The sequence below is a fragment of the Bombina bombina genome, chromosome 3, assembly GCF_027579735.1.
Source record: "Bombina bombina isolate aBomBom1 chromosome 3, aBomBom1.pri, whole genome shotgun sequence".
NCBI lineage: Eukaryota > Metazoa > Chordata > Amphibia > Anura > Bombinatoridae > Bombina > Bombina bombina.
In genome coordinates, this window is record NC_069501.1 from 224,742,573 (window position 1) to 224,762,797 (window position 20,225).

A 20,225-nucleotide genomic window follows, 5' to 3' on the forward strand; every position below is an offset into this window, starting at 1 on the left:
GTGCTTTTGGGCACTCCAGTGATGTTGCAGCTCTGAAATATGGCCAAACTGGTGGCAAGTGGCATCTTGGCAGCTGCACGCTTGACTTTTCTCAGTTCATTGGCAGTTATTTTGCGCCTTGGTTTTTCCACACGCTTCTTGCGACCCTGTTGACTATTTTGAATGAAACGCTTGATTGTTCGATGATCACGCTTCAGAAGCTTTGCAATTTTAAGAGTGCTGCATCCCTCTGCAAGATATCTCACTATTTTTGACTTTTCTGAGCCTGTCAAGTCCTTCTTTTGACCCATTTTGCCAAAGGAAAGGAAGTTGCCTAATAATTATGCACACCTGATATAGGGTGTTGATGTCATTAGATCACACCCCTTCTCATTACAGAGATGCACATCACCTAATATGCTTAATTGGTCGTAGGCTTTGGAGCCTATACAGCTTGGAGTAAGACAACATGCATAAAGAGGATGATGTGGTCAAAATACTCATTTGCCTAATAATTCTGCACTCCCTGTAATGTACGTACCACGATTGGAATGTGGCAATAAGTGATCCGTAATTATAGGTTGCTATGTGAAGGGCGTGTGTTTATATCCCAGAGAGGATTTATTGGTTCTGCAACATTGATGTCACCGGATTGGTGTACTAAGAATGTTTATGGTTGCTAAGCAACAGTAAGTATATACCGTAGAAGGATTATGAGTTAGATTTAATACAGGGAGTGCAGAATTATTAGGCAAGTTGTATTTTTGAGGATTAATTTTATTATTGAACAACAACCATGTTCTCAATGAACCCAAAAAAACTCATTAATATCAAAGCTGAATAGTTTTGGAAGTAGTTTTTAGTTTGTTTTTAGTTATAGCTATTTTAGGGGGATATCTGTGTGTGCAGGTGACTATTACTGTGCATAATTATTAGGCAACTTAACAAAAAACAAATATATACCCATTTCAATTATTTATTTTTACCAGTGAAACCAATATAACATCTCAACATTCACAAATATACATTTCTGACATTCAAAAACAAAACAAAAACAAATCAGTGACCAATATAGCCACCTTTCTTTGCAAGGACACTCAAAAGCCTGCCATCCATGGATTCTGTCAGTATTTTGATCTGTTCACCATCAACATTGCGTGCAGCAGCAACCACAGCCTCCCAGACACTGTTCAGAGAGGTGTACTGTTTTCCCTCCTTGTAAATCTCACATTTGATGATGGACCACAGGTTCTCAATGGGGTTCAGATCAGGTGAACAAGGAGGCCATGTCATTAGATTTTCTTCTTTTATACCCTTTCTTGACAGCCATGCTGTGGAGTACTTGGACGCGTGTGATGGAGCATTGTCCTGCATGAAAATCATGTTTTTCTTGAAGGATGCAGACTTCTTCCTGTACCACTGCTTGAAGAAGGTGTCTTCCAGAAACTGGCAGTAGGACTGGGAGTTGAGCTTGACTCCATCCTCAACCCGAAAAGGCCCCACAAGCTCATCTTTGATGATACCAGCCCAAACCAGTACTCCACCTCCACCTTGCTGGCGTCTGAGTCGGACTGGAGCTCTCTGCCCTTTACCAATCCAGCCACGGGCCCATCCATCTGGCCCATCAAGACTCACTCTCATTTCATCAGTCCATAAAACCTTAGAAAAATCAGTCTTGAGATATTTCTTGGCCCAGTCTTGACGTTTCAGCTTGTGTGTCTTGTTCAGTGGTGGTCGTCTTTCAGCCTTTCTTACCTTGGCCATGTCTCTGAGTATTGCACACCTTGTGCTTTTGGGCACTCCAGTGATGTTGCAGCTCTGAAATATGGCCAAACTGGTGGCAAGTGGCATCTTGGCAGCTGCACGCTTTACTTTTCTCAGTTCATGGGCAGTTATTTTGCGCCTTGGTTTTTCCACACGCTTCTTGCGACCCTGTTGACTATTTTGAATGAAACGCTTGATTGTTCGATGATCACGCTTCAGAAGCTTTGCAATTTTAAGAGTGCTGCATCCCTCTGCAAGATATCTCACTATTTTTAACTTTTCTGAGCCTGTCAAGTCCTTCTTTTGACCCATTTTGCCAAAGGAAAGGAAGTTGCCTAATAATTATGCACACCTGATATAGGGTGTTGATGTCATTAGACCACACCCCTTCTCATTACAGAGATGCACATCACCTAATATGCTTAATTGGTAGTAGGCTTTCAAGCCTATACAGCTTGGAGTAAGACAACATGCATAAAGAGGATGATGTGGTCAAAATACTCATTTGCCTAATAATTCTGCACTCCCTGTATATGAGGTTAGAGATTTGCATAGCGATGGCCAGAGAGGTGTATATAAACAGATATCTAAGTTTAGACTAATGGATGGAGTAATGTAGATCTACGATACTACCCTCTGACATAGCCGCTCCATACACTGACATGGTCTCAAGACACACACCTACGCTATATTATCTATACCCATACACTTCTCATTTACATCAGTAACTCCTAAATTTGCTATGTGTCATGCTTTTAATTTTGTGTAATAATTAATGATTTTTATTTTTATGTTTGACTTGGTGACTCTTTTGAACCTCCAGGGCCTCTGTACAAACTTCTGCGCATGTGCAGTTGCACAATGGGGACGCTACACGCTCTGGCAGGATCGCAACCAGGTAATCACATACATTTTTCAGTATTCACTTGTTTTGTAAGGTCTGAGGACGGGGGCAACCCCGAAAACGTTCATCTTAGTAAAATTGAATTGCTGATATACGGAGAGTACCTTTCTCACTTTATTTGGTATATATATATATATATATATATATATATATATAAAAAACACAAAATTATGAAGCAGCGGTCTAAAGACTGCTGCTCCATAACCTGTCAGTCTGCTCTGGGATGGCGGACAGACATCGCCGGAAATCAACCCTATCGAATACGATCGGGCTGATTGACACCCCCTGCTGGAGCCGATTGGCTGCGAATCTGCAGGGGGCGACATTGCACCAGCAGCGGACATGATGTGCAGCGGACATGATCCGCAATATCGGATCATGTCCGCTCGCACAATGTTAAATCTGCCCCACAGTGTGATATTTTAAGCAACTTTTCAATTTGCTTCTAATTAAAATTAACTTTTTTCTCTTGGTATCTTTTGTTGAAGAAAATATCTAGGTATGCTCAGGAGTGTGCACATGTCTTGAGTATCATATAGCAGCAATGTTTTGCAACTATATATATATAAAAAGTCATACATTTTTGCAAACTCTGCTACCATATAGTGCTCAATAATATAAAACATTTTACCAACACTGCTGTCATATTGTAATCAGGACATGAGCACCATCCTGGGCCTACCTATGTATGCTCTTCAATAAAGGATTAAAAGAGAAAAAAGAATGATAATAGAAGTAAATTGGAATGTTTTTTTTTGTTAACATGTATGCTCTGTTTCAGTCATGACATTTTAATATTAATTTCTCTTTAAGGTAATATAATCTATTTTCCATTTACATGAGAGGGCCATTTACAATACAAAGTGAAGCAGCAGACCTCTTGGTGTTATTTTGAAATAAAGTATCTAATTTAGAACAACAAAGTACATTTAATAAAAGTACTTTGCTGTTTCTATGGTAATAAAATATCTCTATTAGAAATTTGCATTGATAAGCTCAACAATAAGTGAATCCGTGGATGCTAATACCTTCATTTATTATAATATGGTTCACAACATTCCATATTTATAAGGAATGTAACAAAGCATGCAAAAAAGCAATCAAATTAGCCAAAATTGAAAATGAAAAAATAATTGCAAAGGATTCTAAGTCTAACCCTAAAAGGTTATTTAAGTACATACAGAGCAAAAAATCTAAGAAGGACAATATAGGTACATTAAAATGCGTGGAGGGTAGCATGATTAATAGTGACAGGGAGAAGGCTGAGGTACTAAACCAGTTTTAGTACGCAAGAGAGGAACCATTGGATGATACTTTGGAACAAAATAGAACATGCCAGTCCATACCATTAACTGGGTTATGTTTAGAGGATATCAGGAAATATATATTAAGGTAAATAAAACTCCATGCCCAGATGGAATACACTCAAGGGTGTTAAGTGAACTTAGCACTGTTATAGACAAACCACTACTTTTAATTTTTCAAGACTCATCCTCAGGCATGGACCCCAGGATTGGCGTAAAGCTGATGTGGTGCCACTCTTCAAAAAGGGAAGTAGGGATGATCCAGGAAGCTTTAGACCAGTTAGTCTGACATCAATAGTGGGGAAGATATTTGAAGGCATTATAAGGGATTATATTGACAAGCATATTTGTGTAAACAAGATTATGAGTTCTAATCAGCATGGTTTTAGGAGAAATAGATCATGTCAAACTAATCTAATTAGATTCTATGAGGAAGTAAGTAAAAATATAGATAAAGGGAAATCAGTTGATGTGATATACTTAGATTTTGCAAAGGCATTTGATACAGTGCCACATGAGAGATTAATGCACAAAATTAAGGGACTGGGAATAGCTGAAAATGTTAGCTCATGGATAAAAAACTGGATAAAAGATAGGGAGCAACGAGTAGTAGTAAATGGATCATACTCAGATTGGACAAAGGTAATCAGTGGAGGTCCCAGAGATCAGTACTGGGCCCTGTTCTTTTTAATATTTTTATAAATGACTTGGAGCAAGGATTAAATAACGACATCTCTATTTTTCCAGATGATACTAAGTTAAAGGGACAGTCTACACCAAAAATTTTCTTATTTAAAAAAATAGATAATCCCTTTATTACCCATTCCCCATTTTTGCATAACCAACACAGTTATATTAATATACTTTTTACCTCTGTGATTACCTTGTATCTAAGCCTTTGCAGACAACCTCCTTATCTAAGTGACTTTGACAGACATGCAGTGTAGTCAATCAGTGAAGACTCCTAAATAACTTCACGGGAGTGAGCACAATGTTATCTATATCAGTGGTTCTCAACCAAAGTGACCTCAAGGCCCGGTAAATTTTAGCTGGACATGTCCAGGGCCCGGTGTATATATATATATATATATATATATATACACTAATGCAAGATAGGGAACCAGCACTCAATATCCAAGAGAGCCTCCGGGGTGCACTTTTAATCAGAATAATATTCACAACAGCAAAGAAGGCACTCTTCATTGTTCACAAATTCATTTATTTGTTAAGGTAAACATTTTCAGCGTTTTCCCTGTCCTCAGACCTCAGTGGTCTGAGTACGGGGAGACCCCAAAAACGTTTACCTTAACAAATAAATGAATTTGTGAACATCTGAGAGTGCCTTCTTTGCTGGTGTGAATATATATATATATATTTATACTGTGTGTGTATATATATATATATATATATATATATATATATATATATAGTAAGCAGCAGGGATTTGCCCTATCAATAACTAAGCAGTTCAGTGTGGGTTTAGTGGGGGCCCTGGAGTGTGGGGGGTCCTGCCTAGGGTCTGTCGCTGTGAGGGCCATGGAGTGTGAAGTCTGGCCCTGGAGGTTGGGCCCTTTCTTTGGCCCTTAATCTTGGGGGCCCTGGCTCTGGAGGTTGATGGGCCTGTTGGGATTAGGACAGAGAGGCTACCATGTTCAGTTGCATAAATTTGAATACATTTGGGTCAGTTTTTTTTCAGTTTTCCTGGGGCCTTGATTGGTCAGTCTGCCCCTGGTGTGCAGTAGGGTAAGAGTGTGCAGTGGGGGCATGACAGGTCAGGGCCCACCAGCAGGGCTATCACGGCCCGGTACTGGGCCACGGCCCGGCTGTTGAGAAACCAGGATCTATATGACATATGTGAACTACCACAGTCTAACTGTGAAAAACTTTCAAAATGCTCTGAGCTAGGAGGCGGTTTTCAACTGTTTAGAAATCAGTTTGAGCCTAGCTAGTTTTAGCTTTTCAAAAATACCACCAAGGGAACAAAGCAAATTTGAAATTGGAAAGTTGTTTAAAATTGCATGCCCTATCTGAATCATGAAAGTTTAGTTTTGACTTTACTGTCCCTTTAAGTAAGGTCATTAGGTCAGAGAAGGATGAACTTTTGTTACAAAGGGATCTGCAAAAATTAGAAGCATGGGCAAGTAAATGGAAAATGAGATTTTATATGGGAAATAGCAAGGTTCTACATTTGGAAGTAAAAATAAGCAGGCAATGTATTTTTTAAATAGGACAAGACTTAGCCAAACAGAGGAGGAAAGGCATTTGGGAGTAGTAATAGAAAACAAGCTAAAGATGGGTGCACAATGCAGGGCAGCAGCTTCAATGGCTAATAAGATACTAGAATGTATTAAAAGAGGCATTAATTCAAGGGAGGAAAGCATAATTCTGTCACTATATAAAGCCATGGTAAGATCTCACCTTGAGTATGGAGTGCAGTTCTGGGGACCGATCGCAAAAAAAGATATTGCAGAACTCGAAAAAATTCAGAGAAGGGCCACAAAGCTAATAAGGGGATTGGATAATTTAACCTATGAGGAGAGGCTAGCCAAACTGGGTCTGTTTTCTTTAGAGAAAAGCCGCTTGAGAGGTGATATGATTACTTTATATAAATATATTCAAGGCCCATATACAGAGATGGCAGAAGCTCTGTTTATTCCAAGAAAATTGTTTCTGACAAGAGGTCATGATTTAAGGTTAGAGGAAAGGAGATTTAATCTCCTGCAATGGAAACATTTTTTCCCTGTAAGAGCAATAAAATTGTGTAACTCATTACCAAAGGAGGTAGTGAATGCCAATACCCTAGATACATTTAAAAATAGTCTGGATACATTTCTGTATATAAACAAAATTCATGGATATTATTGCTAGTATTAAATGGGTCAGCTTTTAGTGGGGTTATTTAAGCTTAACTGGAGCTTTTTATAAGTATTTTAGATTTGTATAGGTTGAACTCGATGGACTTCAGTCTTTTTTCAACCTTATCTACTATGTTATACTATGTTATGTTATTTGCATTATAATATATCTATGTTTACAAATGAGACATTTTGATCTACAATATGATATGTAAAAGGACATTCACTTAAAGGAACAGTCTACACCAGAATTTTTATTGTTTTAAAAGATAGATAATCCCTTTATTACCCATTCCCTAGTTTTGCATAACCAACACAGTTATAATAATATACTTTTAACCTCTGTGATTATCTTGTATCTAAGCCTCTGCAAACGGCCCCTTTTTTCAGTTCTTTTGACAGACTTGCAGTCTAGCCAATCAGTGCCTGCTCCCAGATAACTTCACGTGCACAAGCACAGTGTTATCTATATGAAATACGTGAACTAACACCCTCTAGTGGTGAAAAACTGTTAAAATGCAATCTGAAAGAGGTGGGCTTCAAGGTCTAAGAAATTAGCATATGAACCTCCTAGGTTAAGCTTTCAACTAAGAATACCAAGAGAACAAAGCAAAATTGGTGATAAAAGTAAATTGGAAAATTGTTTAAAATTACTTGCTCTATCTGAATCATGAAAGTTTATTTTGGCCTAGACTGTCCCTTTAATGATTAAATGGACAGTCTACTTGAATATGTTTATTGTTTAAAAAGATAGATAATCTCTTTATTACCCATTCCCGAGTTTTACATGACCATTACTGTTATATTAATACACTTTTTACCTCTTTGATTAACTTGTATCTAAGCCTATGCAGGCTGCCCCTTGTCTCAGTTATAGAGCAACTGATTGTGCTGGAGCAGTGGGCGGCATCGCTGTGCAATTGCTGATTGCAGGCGGACAGGTTCACTACTTGCAAACATGTCCTCCTGCTGGGATGAAAAATGTACCCCTTGTTATTCAAGTTTAAGGGTTAAGGCAGAAATAACCAGTGTAAGCAGTAACATTGCTGAAACTTACCCATATGTTTGTTTTGTTGTAGAAAACAATACTTTCAAATTTTCACACCCCAGGAGAACAAATTGCCTGGCATCTCTATTCCTAAAAGCAGCAATGTGTTATCCCTACACAAATTCAATACTTAGGCCTCTATTTATCACAGGTCTTGCGGACCTGATCCGACAGTGCGGATCAGGTCCACAAGACCTCGCTGAATGCGGAGAGCTGCTGGTGCAACACCACCCCCTGCTGACTCGCGGCCAATCGGCCACCAGCAGGGAGGTGTCAATCAACCTGATCGTCTTCGATCGGGTTGAATTGCGGTGATTCCTGTCCACCTGCTCAGAGCAGCCGGACAGGGTTATGGAGCAGTGGTCTTTAGACCGCTGCTTCATAACTGCTGTTTCTAGCGAGTCTGAAGAGCCAGAAACACGGGCCGTCAAGCTCCATTCAGAGCTTGATAGATAGGCCCCAAAGTAATCAATCTGTTTGCTGGGAAAACTGGGGGGAAAAGAACAAAGATTCACGAAGTATCTACATTTGTCAGAGCTCTCCATAACAAAAAGTGACAGATACATTAGAGGGTATCATGTCACATTTATATTATACTTTCAACAATTTTTTTTGGTGATATTTTAGAATGCATTTTTGCGTCCATTTTAGGAATCTTCCTTACACCATTTTGATTTTCTTGATGTCTTTCAAGTGAAGTTATAAACCTTTAAATAGTTTAATGGGAACATCTATAAATGACAATACAAACTTCAGAAAGGTTTTCACACAAAGATAAAATCTTTTTTTACACACAAGAAATTAGAGACATGTATGTGGTTTTCACAAGAAGAAACAAGTGCATTGTACACATTTATATTTACTTGTATGCAATGAACTACAATATGCATGATATACATATTGAATGGTATATTCTTTTTTAAGCAGTTAAATACATTTATAGTGTGTTTTGTTGGAAGATACTGTATATGTAAATTCAGGTTTGTATGTGCTTATCCCCTAACCAGAACATAGCAGGTGAACTAATCAGGAGCAGCATACACACGGGAGACAGTCCCTGTTTGGTCAGAAACTGCATGGGAGTGCACTTGGTGTAAGGGTTAAACAGAAAATGTCAAACAAGTATTTCTTCCATGATAAAATGGTGGGGGGACAAGGTCCCCTACTTGGCAACCTGTCTGCCAATGTTTAAAGGAATACTAAACCCAATTTTTTTTCCTGTCATGATTCAGATAGAGCATGCAATTTTAAGCAACTTTCTAATTACTCCTATTATCAAATTTTCTTCATTCTCTTGGTATCTTTATTTGAAAAGCAAGAATGTAAGTTTAGATGCCGGCCCATTTTTGGTGAGCAACCTGGATTATTCTTGCTGATTGGCGGATAAATTCACCCACCAATCAACAAATGCTGTCTAGTGATCTGAACCAAAATTTGGCTGGCTCCTTAGCTTAGATGCCTTCTTTTTCAAATAAAGATAGCAAGAGAACGAAGAAAATTTGATAATGGGAGTAAATTAGAAAGTTGCTTAAAATTGCAAGTTTTATCTAAATCACAAAAGAAAAAATTGGGTTCAGTGTCCCTTTAAGGTGAACAAGCAGCAGACACTGTATGTCCGCTGCCTGGATTTACCATTGCAACGCCGCCTCCATATTTTGTGGTGTTTTATCTCCACTACCTCTGAGTTGAGGTTAAGAGCATTCAAATATATATATATATATATATATATATATATATATATATATATATATATATATATATATATATATATGTGTGTGTGTGTGTGTGTGTGTGTATATATATATTTTCACATGCTATTGTATAGTATGTAGAGAGGTTTTTTTTTATTTGCATAGTATATATTTTTATACATGTAGTCCACTTCCATTTTTAAGTAATATGTGAATTGTAGTTAGCAATAATTTGGACACTATTTGATTGTTTGATGCAGAGTTTTTCCCTTCTAAATTTCACTATTTTTGTAACTGATTTGGCGAGTACTTCACAAGCATTTTTATATACTGTATATATTATCCTTTTGCATGTTTATTGAAATGGCCATATTTGTTTGTCAAGTTAACCTACCTAATGAAGTGTTGAGAACACTGAGAATGTATCTGCCATATGTAATAATACTGCAAATTGCTTTTTAGATTGTATTTTAATTAAATATATAATCCCTGATCTTTGAGAGATTTTAACAAGATACCCATTTTATAATTATTGGTTCCTAAATTATATATATGTTTAGAATGATACATTATTTGTGTTTTTTTGCATTCAATGTGTACTTTTTCAGGCAGTATTACAATAGCCATACAACAGCTTTAAAAAAAGTTTGTATACTTAACTGTAGCCATGTAGCAATTTCAAAGACTGCTACAGAGCCACCTGAAAAAGCAAGGCTAAACAACCATTCCAAAATGAACTACTCAATGTGTTTTATATCACTCTGTACTAGACTCTAAAAACACCCCATTTAATTTAAGGTGACATGCCACATAAAACATAAATATATAGAAAACAGGGCGGAACTTGCCAGCCTAAGTGATGGCTGCTTTTTAGTTGAGCTCCTGAGCCCTATCCGTGTGAGAACGCTTTAGGCAAATGCCATCCTGCATACTGAAGCCTCTTACAAGCAGGAATGTGACAGCTTCTACCAAAGAGCAAAACGAAAGGAGCTTTGCCTGATATCTGAGGCTTTTGTCCCATATTGAAACCCATTGAGGCCGGGTAAAAGACGCTAGTAAGCAGACTCCACTTCGCAGCAGCAAGGTATCTAAATTCTAATCCCAAGAACCTAAGGAGACCTGCTCACGCTGCAACATAGCCTCACTCACCTCTGGTTCGCTCATCTGCGGACAGCCAGCAAGAACAACAGCTCCGGAGCAGTTTTGTGAGCTGAGACAAGTCCCGGTGCAGGCCGCAGCCTGATCTGTAGTTACATACGCACTTGCTATTAGTGCACCAATCCAGACGCTCAGTCATGTTGAGGGCTACAGAAGGGTAAGACCCATAGCACAACACAGCAGACACCACCAACATGTCGGGGTAAACACAAATGCATAAAATACAGCAGTGATTAACGCTTGCCAGCTATGACCTCAAATACCCTGAAATTTGCCTGAAACTGATATGAGGAGGGGATCCCATTATAGCACCTAACCCAGGAATACTTTAACGCTCTAGCTTGTAATTCCACTTCCATTGATAAGATTAGGCATATAGAGTGCAGCTGATCTTTTTATCACTTGCCAGAGAACACCTCTATGAAATAAAAGGGACTTAATTTGTCTACATTTGTCTACACTACTCAGGAAAGCTGCTTCTACGTACTGAAGTTGCATATTTTGTCTGTGAGTGCTTTTTTGAAAGAAAACAAAAAAAAAAATAAAAAAAAAGAATTAACTTGCTTGAATAAATTTTTGTACTGTTTTGAACACCTGAGAAGGCTGGGTTATACACACACATCTAACATTGTCTCCAAAAAAGGGTAGCAAACATAACAGAAACGCTAAGCAAATGACAACTTTAACGCACACTGTTAACAATTTTTTCAAGACCCTGGAGTCTAAAGCCACTAACCCTGTTGAAGCACTCCCACCAGATCAAGCCTCCTACCACAGTTCTTCAGGCTCGGACTGCGATCAAACCTCTGAAACCATCACTATCCCCACAACTCTCTTTAACTCTATCCCTTCAAAAAAAGGACTTTTCCTCATTAATAACCCAGGTTAAATAGTGCATTAGAGATGAAATCTCAGATCTCAAAAAAGACATCTCAGAGATAGGCCATAGAGTCGAATCTCTGGAAAGTTCTCAAGACCTACATGCAGAGGCCATCTCTGACCTTCACAATACTACTACCAAGGTGTGACTATCTCTGAACTTGAAGACAAGTTGGATGATGCCGAAAATCGAAGCCAAAGACATAATATTCGACTTAGAGGAATCCCAGAGACCATTCCGCCGTCAGGCCTAGAGCTATACCTCCAGCATCTCTTTAGTGCCCTTAAGAAAGAGGAACCTCCTTCAAAAATCGACATCGATAGAGCCCATAGGGCCCTACGCCCTAAACCATAGGCAGGGCAAGCTCCAAGAGATGTCATTGTTCGCATTACCAACTTTCAAGTGAAAGAAGAACTAATGAAATTAGCTAGAGAACAACAGCCCATCAGGCATGAAAATTAAGAGGTACAAATGTATGCAGATCTCTCTCAAAGAACTCTATCAAAATGACGAGAACTCAAGCCACTTACAATGTCCTTGAGGAAGGTGAATATTCCATATAGGTGGGGTTTCCCTTTCCACCTGATTGTTATGTGGAGGGGCAAGCGCTTCACTTGCTCCTCTGTCAAAGACATTCCACTCATTTGCAAGGACCTAGACATTCCTCCTCCCCAAGCAGAGGATACTACCCATCATCAGGAAGAACAACAAAGACCAAGGAAGTCCTCTCCATTGCCCCAAAGAGGGATATGGCAACAGGTTATTCAGAAGAAGGCATGAAAATCCACTCTTTCTTCATCTCACCCACCGGTGGAAAGGGAGTAATGATGGACACAATAAAATAATCTTTCTACATTCATCCGGACTATGGACTCCATCATCCACAGTAGGTACCCCTTAGATGGAGTACTTTTTGATCCAAGTCCTCTTATCTGGTTAAGGTTAAATCCACCTTTTCAATAGTCTCAAGTCTGAAATTTACTCTGAGACGGCTGCATTGCAGCACATCTCATATCATTTGTTGTATTCCTGAGTCACAATGTTATTCATTCCATTGCTCTAGGACCATGCAAGTTAAATGTTAAATATCGAAGGTTACATGTTTAATGTTAATTGTTAATGCTAAAAATTGCTGAATGATTATCTTTAACAGTAGTTATATTGTTCTCACTTGGACGGGAGATTTTCTCCTTTAGGAAATAATTTTACTTATTAAGTACTTGTTAGGAAATATATTTCCTGTTGTATCTTTTCTGTCTTTCTTCTCTTTCTATTATCTTTCACTTATTGTCCATCAGCTATCCCTACATGGCAAATATAGGATGTGCAATTTGTCACTAGCCACATCAAAACTTGTTTCATTTTACGCATATGGGTAGTCACACACCACAAGAGCTCTTCATTTTTAAACAAAACACCAAAGGCCTAAATTGCCCCAATAAAAGGAGACTAGCTATGCTAGATTTCCATAAAAGAGGAGGCCACCTTTTATTTCTCCAGGAAACCCATTTTAAGTAAAAAAATTCTCCCAAATATTTTTCTTCATATTATCCCCAACACTTTCATAGCACCAATCCTAATAAAAAAATCAACGGAGTTAGTATCTTAATTCATAAATCTGTGGCTTTCACTAAAACGCAATTGATTTCAGAAAAAGAAGGGAGGTACCTGTGCCTAAAAGGCCTCCTATATGGTAAACCAGTGACCCTTATGAATATTTACGCCCCCAATTCCCGTCAGGATAAATTTGTTGCATTAATAACAGACTTACTCATTAAAGAAACCAAAGGTTCATTAATTATGGCAGGAGATATAAACTTCCCATTGGACCCATTAACTGATTGCTCAAACCCACATAATAGGGCTAAAACTCAAAAACCTTAACAACATTTGGCGAAAGCTTAAGTTGCTTGGTTTACATGATGCATGGAGATACTTCAATCCTTAAAAAAAAGGATTATACCTTTTTTTCACACCCCAACTGCAGCTACTCCAGATTAGACTACATTTTTGTGGACCATTTGATCCTTTCCCACACCAAACACTCAGGTATAAAACACACATCATGGTCAGATCACTCGCTGGTTACCTGCACCATTAATTGGCCTTCTGCCCCTTTGCAGGCTTTTCAATGGCGACTAGATGAATCTATACTACTAGACCCTAGTGTGGTAAAAAAGTTCTCAAAACATCATATTTTTCTTTAAATAATACACCAGAAGTTGATATAGCCACTCTATGGGAAGCTCACAAATGTACCATCAGGGGGGAGTTTATTAAAGTCAAGACACAATTAAACAGGAAGAATAGAGAAGAAGTAGATGCCATTACCAAGGAGATAGCCAATTTAGATTTTGCACATAAGTCTAACCCCTCAGACGGTCCTTTTCTCGAGCGTTTCAACATAAATAGACAGAAACTAAACTGTATTCTCCAGATTAAATCGCAAAAACAGCAACTTCATCTTCAACAAAACTTTTATAGAGAGGGATATAAACCGGGGAAACTTTTAGCTCGAGCCCTAAAGAGACAACAACAGAGAACCTACATCCACTCCATTAAATTTGCTCACGACAAACATCTAGAAGACACTAAAACCATATCAAAGGAATTCAAAGAGTTTTATCACAAACTTTACAATCTATTTCCACTTAGAGACTCCCAAGCTCATCATCAATTATGTAATCAATACTTAGACAAAATTCTGATTCCACAGATAACCTTAGAACAATGTAAACACTCACCAATCCAAGCCTCTGAAATTTAAGAAGCGATAAAACAGCTAAAGCAAAACAAAGCACCGGGACCCGATGGTTTCACGGGTCTATATTATAAGACATTCGCAAAATACCTAGTACCACACCTAAAATCTCTCTTTAATTCCATCCCAGAACCCTTACAATTTCCGGACAACATGCTACAAGCTAATATTTCTGTTATAGCTAAACCAGGTAAACCCCCAAACGTCCCGGCAAACTTTAGACCGATTTACGTTGATTTAAAACTATACGCCAAAATTCTTGCCACTCGCCTTAATCAAATTTTGCCAACTATAATACACCAGGATCAGGTTGGCTTTGTACCCCACAGGGAAGCCAAAGATAATATGGTCAAAGTACTCAATCTTTTAGAATATGTCACGCAAAATAAAATCCCGTCCATATTTTTGCCCACGGATGCCGAAAAGGCTTTTGATCGCCTGGATTGGACATACTTACAGGAGACCTTACAACACTTTAAATTCCCGAACTCCTTCATTCAAAAAGTTCTAGCCCTTTATACCAATCCTACAGCGCAAATAAAAATTAATGGCACACTTTCAGACCCATTTGAAATTTGAAACGGTTCCAGACAGGCATGTCCCTTATCTCCACTTCTTTTTATCTTGTCCCTAGAACCCTTAGCTATCAAACTTAGACTCAATAATCAAATTAGTGGGATTACTATTGACAACCAGTCTTATAAACTAGCCATCTTCGCGGATGACCTACTTATAACACTCACAAACCCCCTCACATCCTTACAATTAGCCATTTCAGAACTTACACAGTTTGGAACTGTGTAAAATTTCTTAGTCAATATGTCTAATTCGGAATACTTACCCATAAACCTCTCTAGCCAATCCCTAGACCTATTAAACACGACATGCCCTCTCAAACAGCAGAAGAAATATCTCAAATACTTAGGCATACATATTACCCCAGACAAAACAGAATTACGAAAATATAATTACGGAGGTTTAATTTCAGAATTTCAGACTCTGACATCCACCTGGCTTCCTAAAAACATATCTTGGCTGGGCAGAATTCAGGAAGTAAAAATGACCCTTCTTCCAAAGGCCCTCTTTATTTTACAGACAGTCCCAATATCTAGTATTCAAAAAGACCTTGCCATCTTGCAAAAAATTATAAACGATTATATCTGGAGACGCAGGCCGCCACAAATTAATCAAAGTACTCTATTTAAGCTCCCCCTAGAAGGTGGATTGGGAGTCCCTCACCTCATGTCCTTTAAACTGGCAATCTCACTACAGAGATTATCAGACTGGTGCTGATTTGATGGGCCTAGCTCTAGACGATGGATTCACATTGAAAATGCCCTGTCTGCTCCACGCAAATTACAAGACATAGGTTGGAATCCCACGTTTTTCAATAAATACACAATTTCCTCCTCTTCTATCACTAATGAGACCTGGTCGGATTGGAGATTAATTCGTAATCCTCCTAACAAAATTTCCTCCAGATATTCCCCACTCACCACCCTTTTGAATAATCCAGAATTTGAACCTGGTATGCTGCCAGAGTTCTCCCTCCTTCCAGATCTCCTTCACTCCCTTCCTATACATTCATTACTAGATAGATCCAATACGATTAAAACTAAACACCAACTTGACTCCCTAGGGCATCCTTTCCTATCCTCTTGGTTCCGCACTCACCAGATGAGACATTACATAATTTCTCATAAGTACAAAAAAGATTTGACTCGTCCTCTTACACCTTTCGAACAGCTATGCGTATTCAGTGAGGCTACAAATAGAGTGATTTCTAAGCTATACAAACTCGTTCTATCAAACTCTTTTCCCCAACCTCCCTCATACACTAAAAGATGGGACAGAGAACTTAATACAAATACGACCCCAAAAGTCTGGGTGCGCAGATTTGTAAACCTGAACCAATCTGGCCACTCTGCCCAAGCAAAAGAAACCAATATCAAAATAATAATGAGGTGGTACCTGAAGCCAGCCAGGATTAAGTACATCTTCAAAAAGTCCTCAGGTATGTGTTGGAGAGGTTGCACACAGGAGGGCCATATCTCACACATATGGTGGGAATGTAGATACATTAAATAATTTTGGTCCACGATTTTTAGGGGCATTAATAAAACTTTAAACACAAATATATCCCCAACCCCAGAAATAATAATGCTCAGTCACCCCCCCCCTAAATTCCTATTGGCTGATTTGATTCTTCAAATTCAAATCAGCCAATAGGATGAAAGCTACTCAAATCCTATTGGCTGTTCAAATCAGCCAATAGGATGAGAGCTACTATTTGTATTTTTAAAGTTGTGTTAGGTTTTTTTAATTTAATAGTAACTTTAGTATTTTGTAAATTAGGTAATTTGGGTTCATTTTCGGGGTGTTAGGTTAGGGAGGTTATGTTAGGGGGGTTAGGTTAGGGGTTAGGTTTATTGCGTTGTGAGCTTTGGTGATTTAGGGGTTAATAGTTTTAATGGGTTTATTGCATTGTGGGTTAATGGCGAATTAGAGGTTAATAGTTTTAATAGGTAGTTTGCGATGTTGGGGTTGCCGGATTTAGGGGTTAATAATTTAGTTATTACTTGCGGTGTGGGTTTGATGGCGGATATAGGGGTTAATAGTTTAATTAGGCTTATTTCGTTGTGGGGGTTGTAGGTCTAGGGGTTAATACATTTATTATTAGTAGTGAGAGGGGGGATTGCGGATATAGGGGTTTTTACGTGTCAGGCTTATTTTTGGGAGGCGTGTTAGACTTTTACGGGAGATTTGTTATTTTCTTTACTGTTGCCATAAGTCACTGGCGACTTCATAAATTTGTATTTCCGCTCATTTCTGGACATCACTAGTTTATCCGACTTACGGCACTTTATGAACTGCCGGCGCCGCATATGTAATAGACCGATGTGCGAGGTGAAATTATGGGCGGCGTGGGTTTCAGAGCTTGAGCTGAAGCCTGCACCATATATGTAATCGCCACAGCATTTTAAACACATCACTTGCTCAGAGAGTCTAAGGTGCTTGTATCATCGGGTAATCACTTAATTTGTTAATTGCTGACATGATTACAAGCCACACAGGTGCTCTGAGCAGCTGCAGTATTTAAAATGCTGGTGCCTAGAAAATTTCCAGTTATGTGTCGCATGCATGTGCAGAGGAAAAATGTTAACACTAAACCAGTTATAACTAGAAGCATTTTTACATGTATATTGCAAATATGTTTCTATATATGTAAATCATCTATGTGCATTTACATTTTTACTGGAATGTCTCTTTAAGTACATATGGTATATGCTCATTTTGCACTCAAAGCCCTTGAACCGGATAGTAGTGCTTTGCTATTGATCTCTGTAGGGCATTCTTGTCAAAAAAAAAAAAAAAAAAAAGGAAGAAGCTGCAAAGTGTGGGCTAAAAGGAGCTTAAAGGGACACTCAAGTCAAAATTAAACTTCATGATTCAGATAGAGCATGCAACTTTCCAATTTACTTCCATTAACAAAATGTGCACATGTGTCTTTTTATATTTACACTTTTTGAGTCACCAACTCCTACCGATCATGTGCAAGAATTCACAGCATATACGTGTATGCATTTGTGATTGGCTGTTAGCTGTCACATGGTACAGGGGGAGTGGAAATAGACATAAACTATGTAATGCAATGTATTTAACAAAAATCTACTACTCATTTGAAGTTCAGACTGTGCTATTGCATTGTCTTCTTATCATGCATTTGTGAATTATGCAAATCTACAATGTTGACTGGTCCTTTAACGTAAAAAAAACAAACATTATAGGACCAGTAAACACAGTAGATTTGCATAATCAACAAATGCAAGCTAACAAGACAATGCAATAGCACTTAGTCTGAATTTTCAAATGAGTAGTAGATTTTTTCTGACAAATTTTAAAGTTATATCAATTTTCTACTCCTCCTGTATCATGTGACAGTCATCAGCCAATCACAAATGCATATACGTGTAGTCAGTGAATTCTTGCACATGCTCAGTAGGAGCTGGTGACTCAAAAAGTGTAAATATAAAAAGATTGTGCACATTTTCTTAACGGAAGTAAATTGGAAAGTTATTCAAAATTGCATTTATGAAAATGAAATGATACTGTAAAATGTTTCTATTTTATTTTAAATGTACCTTTGCTCATTGCAATTTGCTCTTTCTATCCCTATACATTTTTAAAGTGAATGTCAACTTTCACGAATGAAAGCCCTCTTTTTACAAATACTATTAAAAACAGGGGCACTTTCATTCATGAAAGTTTACATTGAAGCCGTTCTTTTAAAATACTTACCTTTTATTCCAAGCAAGCATGGAACACCGGAGCAGCGATCCCTCCGCCCCCAGGACGTTTCTTCTTACTTCAGAAATGACAAATCCGGCTTCCTCCAATCACGGCGGGGGGGGGGGAAGCCAGATGCGTTGTTTCTGATGACCTGGACACAGGGGAATCACTGCTCCGGTGTTCCACGCTTGCAAGGAAGAAAAAGGTTAAGTATTTTAAAAGAACGGCTTCAATGGAAACTTTCATGAATGAAAGTGCCCCTGTTTTTAATAGTATTTAGAAACAGGGCTTTCATTTGTGAAAGTTGACATTCACTTTAAAGGAACATTGTACCTGGCTGTATGGTTGTGCTGAATAAACCAACTTTTTATGTAAATCTCTGTAAGACAGTGAGCAGTAGATACCTAAATATAAGTTGAACTCTTACAGGCACTCCCTATTAGCTTCATTTTAAAATGTATTAAACTTTTCATTCAAAATAATTATAAAAGGCACAGTAAACACCTTGAAATTTTAACGTAAAATGTTTGGTTATGTGTATTGTTTTGCATTATACTTTATTTATTCACCCCCCTTTCATGTAATTTAGTTCTACAAATTGTGGCTTTTCTTATTCTCACACCTGGTATTGCATACTGCAGACTTATGGAGGCTAACCCTGCTACATATATTTACCTAATTGGCTTCAGCAGATAGTAACTGCAAACCAATTCAGTTTATACCAAGATCAATGACAGGGGCTAGACTTGTATTCTCCAGAAGTTCCTCTTAGCTCCTCCAAATATTGTGGGTGGAGTCTGGCTTTAATAAACAAGTACAGCAAACAAGATGTTTGATATAAAAACATGTTTAGACTTGTCTGATATGTTATTTAAGGAAACAAAAATGTCTTGTAATTACAAGTTGTTCAGTATTTACATCTGCACTTTGATATACATGATTTCAACACAGTGTCCCTGCGAATATACTGATCAGTGCTCTATTTGACATTTTAGTGGCAGACTAAGAAATGCAGTGCATTAAGTCTGATTCCCCTGTACCTGTTCTAGCAGCAAAGTCTTCTTTGTGTTTTTAGCTAGGTGGTATGCTGTAAAGGAGCCCTGAATCCCAGCTCCTATCACAATACAGTCATACTTGGTGCACCCAGGGAGAGCCATGTTTTTCAAAGCAGTACAAGAAGAGGTGTCGCCAGGAGCAAGGTCCTTACTTAGCTTAGCTGTGCAAGCCCCACAAGTGGGAGGATTCAAAGCCAGCCCATTACACTTTACCCTTTCAGTGTACGGGAGCAGTTATATTTACACTCCTGACTACTCTGCTGCTGTTTTATGTGAGCTATGATGATTAGAAGATTGTATGCTTCAAATATGAATTCTATATAAAAAAGATCAGAATCCATATAATTTAATAGGTAACATAAGTAGGTATGAAAAAGTATACAGATAGCTCTCATTTTACACTGATTCACATAACAAATGTTAAAGCATTGCAAAGGACATGCGGAAACTTCACATTGAACTTTATGTGCACTCTCTTAAAAAGGATCAATTATCAGTTACCCATATATTTATCTGTAACTGTATGAGAGACTACA

The 20,225-nt window shown here is 38.2% G+C and overlaps 1 protein-coding gene across 1 annotated transcript in view; it reads right to left on the bottom strand.

The window, feature by feature from the left end:
* Positions 1 to 19,855, bottom strand: part of PIPOX (pipecolic acid and sarcosine oxidase) — a 321,476-nt gene extending 301,621 nt beyond the window's left edge. The window contains exon 1 of the mRNA XM_053706176.1: positions 19,675 to 19,855. Within this exon, the coding sequence (XP_053562151.1) occupies positions 19,675 to 19,791 (117 nt within the window). The 5' untranslated portion in view covers positions 19,792 to 19,855. The remainder of the gene's footprint in view (positions 1 to 19,674) is intronic.
* Between the last annotated feature and the right edge of the window lie 370 nt (positions 19,856 to 20,225).